Source organism: Antrostomus carolinensis, unplaced genomic scaffold, assembly GCF_000700745.2.
Source record: "Antrostomus carolinensis isolate BGI_N321 unplaced genomic scaffold, ASM70074v2 scaffold15615, whole genome shotgun sequence".
In the NCBI taxonomy this organism is placed as follows: Eukaryota; Metazoa; Chordata; class Aves; order Caprimulgiformes; family Caprimulgidae; genus Antrostomus; species Antrostomus carolinensis.
In genome coordinates this window covers 107,455-114,943 of record NW_010317212.1, presented here as the reverse complement: position 1 = coordinate 114,943, position 7,489 = coordinate 107,455, and the positions used below count along the sequence as shown (strand labels likewise).

The 7,489-nt window shown below is 37.8% G+C and overlaps 1 protein-coding gene across 1 annotated transcript in view; it reads left to right on the top strand.

Annotated features, from left to right (window-relative positions):
* Window positions 1-1,649: 1,649 nt before the first annotated feature.
* CD47 (CD47 molecule) overlaps window positions 1,650-7,489 on the top strand; it is a gene marked incomplete at its 5' end in the record, with an annotated part of 13,914 nt that continues 8,074 nt past the window's right edge. The window contains 4 exons of the mRNA XM_029085089.1: window positions 1,650-1,739; window positions 4,946-5,047; window positions 5,433-5,525; window positions 6,076-6,171. Of these exons, the coding sequence (XP_028940922.1) occupies window positions 1,650-1,739; window positions 4,946-5,047; window positions 5,433-5,525; window positions 6,076-6,171 (381 nt within the window). The remainder of the gene's footprint in view (window positions 1,740-4,945; window positions 5,048-5,432; window positions 5,526-6,075; window positions 6,172-7,489) is intronic.

Sequence of the window (7,489 nt, the reverse complement as noted above, 5' to 3'; positions counted from 1 at the left end):
CTCTCCCCTCTCCCCTCTCCCCTCCCTCTATGTGTGGAAGTCTCTCTTGTTAGTTTGGAATTGACTTCCTTATATTGGCTCTCAAAATAATACTTTTTGCCAGATGTTTACTTTATTGCTATGAAGTACCAGAGTAAGGGAAATGTATTACCAGGAAAATGTGTTCAGCTGTTTCTCTTACTTGCATGTTGCATGTAACAGCAGTTTTGCAATCATTTCCATATAATAAGTGCTTTTAGACTCTTTAAGACTGGACCATACGTGAGTCCATGTTGCATGCTGAAGTCCTGGCAGATACCAGGCTTCATGGCTGCTTTGTTCCTGTCTGTAATACCTCGAAACACTGCAGAGGAAGTGCAGCTGCTTTAGAGTCTCTGTTTGCAGATACTTTCAATTCATTAACAATTCTCAGTTCCATCAAACAACATTGCAGGGATTTGCCTGTAGGATTTGACTTATCTAGAGAATGACAACTGTGCATTAAAGTTACTGTTCAATATTAGTTTTCTTACTGAAAATGCAAATGAGGCAAAAAGCCTTCCTTTAAACAATTCATTAAATTAGGGTTATTTTGGCAATAAGGAAGATATTCCTTCATTTCTCTGCCTTTAGTATGTTTTGTGACTGCCTTGTATTTATGTTGTGACCATGGTACCTCCTGTGACCCCTTGCAGGGGGAGGGAAGGGGGAAGGGGGGAATTTATGAATTTAAAACTGTACTCAAGGTATTTACTTGTCATTGAAAGTTGTAAGGTATTACTACTTTATTCCATGTTTCTGGAGCTGCAGATACAGCTTTTAAATATGGAGAGTAAGTGCAAGGAGTATGAAGATTAGAAATATCTTTGGAAGCTACTGTTGAGGCAGAGGAATGGTGGCAAGCATAATGTAAGAAATTGAGACTTTGGATTCCACTGAGTGAGTCTAAATGAAGTTATGAGCAGAGATGCAAGAATCAACTGCATTTTCTGGTACAGTAGAGATATTTTCAGAATTTTATGTTGGAAGGTGGCTCACACGATCTTACAGCACAAGTGACTGAACAGCCTAAGGCATCCAAGATGCAGGGGGAAAAAAGGCCAAATGGATGATGGTGGGAAGACCTAAAGGAAAATGTGTGGTTTCTGAAATTAACAAAGCAGTGTTTCCTTCTCACTTAGGTTAGCTCCTGTGTTCCTTATCACACATCTGGATTTCTTCTGGAATTATAGCAGATGGAGGTAGAATAGAATAACTGGGGAAGCATGAAATTGGGCTTTTCATATCTTGCCCAGCTTCCCTGCTTAGCCTAAATACACTATTTTTCTGATCTACTGTGTTGTTTGTAGTTCCACAGCAAAGTAGCTTGTACTGCCACACAACAGCATAAACATATCCTCTGCTGCAGTGGAGGTTAAGACCTCCAGTTTGGAAAATGCTAGGATAACTAGAAATACTGAAAAAAAAACCCCAGGTTGTCACAGGCAAGATCAGAGTAAAAAATACATAGGTAGAAGTCATAGCTTTTTTGGCCTATTAAAACTCTTGAAGCTAACTATTACATGCAGTATTGAGCAAGCTAGAGCATAGCCTAAAGGGAGCAATAAATGTAAAGCTAATAACCTCAGGTTTTGTTTTCTTCCTACCATTTTTCTTTGTTTATTCTCTAGGATCATGGTTTCTTCTACTGGAAAGGGCTGTCATCATAGTGTTGCTGTTCTTAGTTATTATTTTCTGTTGGGCTCAGTTAAGTGTTATTGGTAAGTATTGACTCTTAAATTCTTTGCAATTACTGATTTGTCCTAAGATCACTTGCATAAAGGTATCTTTGTAAGATGAAAGATGGTGCTTACATCTAAAAGGTGTCTGGTAGAATTGATCCAGATAATACACAGAGAGGTGGTACGTCTGCTTTGTCAAATAACGTGGTGTTTGGTTTGCTCTGGAATCCTCTCCACACTGTGTTAGTTACATTCATTTCTGGGCTTTCTTTTGGTGAGAATCAGCTAACACCATGTGAGAGTTAACTCATACACAGTTCCCAAGATAGTTCCTAATAAGTGCTGTTACTTAGAGGCTTGGTCAGTAAGAGCAGACCAGGCTGCACTCCTTCATGCTGCCTAGTGTTCCATTTCCTTTTCAGTGAGCCTGGCACTCTTTCAGGACATGTAACATACATTTTTGGCATCAAGCTATGAAAGCACCAGTCTGCCATAGTATTTGCAGAGTTTGTAACCTTTCAACTGAAAAGAAACCCCATGACCTCATAAGAAAAGATGTGTGGTTTGGGGCTTCAGCATGCCACATGGTGCCCCAGTCATGCAGTGTGGACGCAGGCGCTGTGTTGAAGGAGGTCCAGCCCAAAGCAGTGGGAGCTGGGCTGGTCTGCTCTGTTTGCTTGGAGGCCAGGGCTTGCTTCCTGGGGTTAAGATCTTTAGCAACTCTGTGTCTTTGTAGACAAAAGTATGAGGTGCAGCCTAAAGGATCTGTGTTTAGAAGTCGTCTGCCATGTGGTGATGTTTCTGCTGCCCGTCCTGTTGCAAACGATGAGCTTTTCTGCATGTGTGTAATTTTTGTGGGGTATAATTGATAAAGTCCACTGTCATGGGTTAGAACCAGGAAGCTTTTCTTCACTGTTGGTTCTCCATGACATTACCAAATCAGAAACAGAAACATGTTTCATTTTATGGTCATAAAATCAGTATTGGAGAAGGACAGCGCTCTCTCAGTGTAATATTGTTCATTAGTCTTTTAGCACTGGCAGAATTATAATTTAAGACTGACATCAATTATTTTGTTAAAAGTTTTTAGAGGTAATATATTTACCAGTGTCAGACACCCTTAGGTGTTATTTACACACTGGTATCCAACATCTGTGTGATGTAGAGCGTGCTTTATGTCTTAGTCTTTCAAATGGCTCTCTGTGCTGCAATTTGTTGCATCAGTCTCTGAGGTTTTTTCAGCCTTTTTCAATTTCTAGACTTCTAAAAAATAAATTAAATAAAAATTTCTGCTTAAAGTCTGTAAGAAATGTAAAGAAATAGCACTCAGCATGATTTTATAGTAATCACATATGTATTCAACCATCTGCATGGAGTTTCCTTTATTACCTTTTTGTGAACTTCTGAAAGTGGCATGTGACTCTTCAAAGGTCCATCCATGGTCAGAGGTTGAAAACTGATACATATATTTTTAATTATTTTATTTCCATAGTGTTAGATTCCCGATTTTCATTATTGTTTATAATGGTTTAGGAGTCTCTGATGTGTTCAGGAATTGTCATTGCCTTGCGTTTGTAGCAGAACTTTGAACATTATTAGCATTTTGATGGGAAAGTAATAGTTGTCCTGAAATAAGCATGGATACATCCATGGAGAAGCTCTGACATTTTACAGGAGTGAGTTGAGCCTGCTTGGATTTTTTTTTGCATCTCTGTGCTTTGTCGTGAGACTTGTGACCTCTTTGGGAGAAAGTAATCATGTTACCTCTAACTTAATAAATGTGGGTGTACTTACTGTTTATTTTTAGTGGTGGTGGTTTGGGGTTTTTTTTCATTTAATTTGCAGTTTTGGTTAAGCTGTGAATCCACCAGTGCTACAGTATACCTTTAAATAGTTTGTTAAACTGGGTTTGATTTTTCTGTGTAACACTTGAGAATATATTTTCTTGGTTTTGTGTTCTGTGGGGGAATTGGTTGAGAGCTTTTGTGTGGTGTTTGTTTTTTGTTTTGTTTTTTTTTCTACATGATTGGCTTTTAGGATTTAAGTGTAGTGTATCCATCGCTTATTTTTGCCTTTGTGTTCTCTCTTGCTTTCCTTATATAGCATATTTGCAATATGAAAAAATGTGAATTTCCAGTACAGATATGCAGAAAGTTTTTACTATTACTACTATTCCAAATAAGTTTTTGCTTTAAATGTCAGTAGCACTTGAGAGTGTGACAGGGGTCCTGTTGTGTTAGGCAATGTGAATATAATGAAAGATACGGTTTTAATTACAAGAGAGAGTATTCTGTGACCCTTCCATAGATAAGATGCTATTAAAGATTTTGTCATATTTACCCTCTAGAATATTTACTGTATCCTCATGATAATTTTTTTGTGCTAAGGCAATGAATGTAAGTGGGATTTTAATTCTTTATGTGCTCCTTGATTTTCATTCTGAAGTTACTTACAGTATTTGTTTGTTCTCTGTTTGTGATTACCAATTTCAACGTACACTAGGATTGTTGGTATATTAGTTTTCAAGCTAGGAGCAAGAGCTACCTTTTCTTATGTCTTAGTTTTCATAGTGTGTAAGACAGAAACAAATGATGATGTTGTATTTGTACTGTACTTCTTTTCCAAAGACTACTAAAGTGCTACTGTTTTGAAACCCTCCACTGCACTCAACCATTTCAGAGATGACACCTATTTAGCAGTGCAGTTTTACTGAAAATTAGTCTTTGCTATGGCATCTGAACATGTAGGTCATCCACATCTACTCATGCAGAAAGCATTCGGATGAGATGGGAACATCACCCTGTTCCTTAGGGGGTGGACATGATACATCTGAACTCAGTGTCATGGTGAAGAGAATTAAACCTGGAATTTCTGAATCCCTGTCTGACACTCACCTGAGTAACCAATTTACTGTAACGTTATTTAAATGTCAGTAGTGCCTCTACTTGAATTAACCAGTACCATGCCCCAAAGTTATTTTGATAACATATCCCCTGCATCGGATAGAAGGTGGAATTAACAATTTGACTAGAACACCAATGCCAGGTTTCATTTCTCTGAGTAAGTTATATTAACCATATCAAACAGTGAAAACAAGTGAAATCTTGGTAATATTTATAGTTCGAATTTTATAGGAGTTTGTCTCTTTGTTTAGGAAAACAGTCCTAATCATAAAATCTGTGCATTGTGGTGAGAGAATCTGTATGACTATTTTCTTCTCTGTCTCTTTTTATTTTGTCTTTAAGCATTAAAATATGAAATTGTATCTCAGAAGAAATTGGGCATTATTGCAGCAAGTGTCATCTTCACAGTTGCTGCTGTTGTAGGCACTGTTCTGTTTGCCCAAGGTAAGAGTATTAAAATTGTCTTCCTAGTTTAAGGGAATAAGAGCACAAATGAATGTCTTCCATGCACTAGTATGGAAGTTAGTGCCACCTGTTAATTGCCATCTACTAATTTTAAAATGAAAAGGAAAAAAAGCAGAATACAACAGCATTGTGGTTGTCAGGCCCTCAGATGATCATAGGGAGATAGAGACTCCAAATTTACTTCTGTTTTCTGTCCTGCTACCCTGGGTGGATATTAGGGAGTACGGAGTGACTTCTAGTGCTTTAGTGGGATTTTTTTCTGAACCCTAAAAACTTGATAATACTAATGATTTACTTTTGGTGCTTTGTGCTTTATTCCAATCAAGGATTTCTGTTTTACTGATTTCTATACAAATGTTCACAGATGGCTATACTCCACAGAATCAAGCTGGTCTTGGCCTAATTATAGTCCCTGCTTTGATTTCGATACCGCTTCAATACCTTATGTTTGGAAATGGTGAGTAGTTATTTATTCACTAGCTCAAGAACATACTGATAGAAAAACTGAGCTTCTCCCTGTCCCCCGTCTCCCCGCCATCTGCATACTATTTTCATAAACAAATACTGTGATAGTGTCCTGGATTCCTGACCTTCCTCAAACCAAAATGTTTTAACGTGTGGCGTTTGGCTGAGTTGCTTCAGGGAAGAAGTAAAAGTAACCTGCTTGAAAAATGAGATTTAGGATAGGACATCTGAGTGATTCCTGCTCTTCCTTCCTGAGCCTTGGGACTGGCATGAATAACTAACTCTCAGAATGTATGTGTTTCATTTTTTCTACTTACAGTTTATTTTATTTATATGTACATACTTTTTTATGCATATGTGTGTATGTCTACCTACAAGAGCCCTGAGTGACTTGCAGTGGCTTTTGAATTTTGTTATCACACTGTCTAAGATTGGAATTTAAGAGAATCTGATTTCTAGCTTTATATGAATGACTTGCCATTTATATCTCTTTATTTAGTCTTTAAAAATTACAATTTTGTTTCTCTTTCTGTCTTTCTCAGTTTTTGATAGTCTACCACAAGCAACATTTGCTCTGATAGGTTTGCAAATTCTTGGTTATATAATTGCTGTGGTGGGTTTTGCCCTCTGTGTCTCAGGTAAGCAATTTATCTTCTGTAAAACTTTTTCTTTTTGTCTATACCTGGTGTTTGTTTATTTGTAACACTAAAATACTGTGAAAATGGCTTCACTACATTGAGTGATAGCAAGTAACTTCTATGAATGTACTTCAGGACTACTGTGTTAATACTCTTTGTCTGGTGAAAGAGGAATAACCCAAAGGCAGCACTTTAATTGGTATGGCTATATCACTTTAATTGGTATGGCTGCATCCAGCATGACTGCATTCTATGACCACTTGCTTAAAAAAAAAGTTAAATGTTTTAATTTTACAACAGTTAGTGCCCTAAAGAGTCCTCTAACACCAACATTGACCTTTACTATTGTTATTCATACTGAGGTTTAGGGTATTTAGAACTAAACTAGAGTCATAATAATTTTCTCATGTTCAATGAATAAATCAGAAATTCCTTATTAATCTGCACTTGTGTGTGGCTGACAACTGAGCTGCTGGGAAATGGATACCATTGAAACAGCCTCAGGCGGCAAATGCAGAGACAGTAAACTTGGGAGTGTTCTTGGACTGTTTTAAGCCTGGCTGTGGCTGGCATTCTGCTTCAGCATTGAAAAACAGTCACTGTTGTAGCGGAACATCAACTAAACACCACACACAGCCATACGCCTTATCCCTGCCTCTGACCCTCCATTTGTCCCCTGCCTGCCTTCCCCTCCACCCACCAGAAAACCCCACAGCAGAGAAAAGGATGAATTTAGGATTAGGCATCCTTGGCAGCATATTTAGTAGTAGAAGAGATACTTGTGTTCATTGGAAGTACTTTATACCCCTGAGTTATTATTTCGTAGAGAAATTGTTTGTTTTAATAATTTATTTGGTTGGGGATTTAAGAAAAACTGTTTCTCCTTGAAGTGGTTTCTAGAGGTTTGTCTAGTCTGGGTGAAATAATAGACCTTCCAGTGGAGTTGTGATTTCAGTTTCATGCTTATTGTTTAGTATTTACAGAAGTATTTGTAAGGGGCACCCAAGTGTTGTCATATGTTTTAGTAAAACAAACTGATGGGAGACTCCTGGTAAAGCATTAATCCTCTAGAGTCATACAAAATGGAGGATGTTTTTATTATGCTCTCAAATGGAAAGTCTCCCTAGTTTTTCAGTGTGACCTTTTAAGAGGTCATACAAGGTAGATGTTGTCTTTACCTCAGTAACCTTTACTTGTCAGTAGAAGTAGCTCATCCTAGGTTGAGCTCACAGATAGTTGCAAGAACTTCCAGTCCCTGGAAACAAGGATCAGAGAGCAAGGAGTTTCTGTAGTGAGCTATGGTTAGGTTGTAATAGCC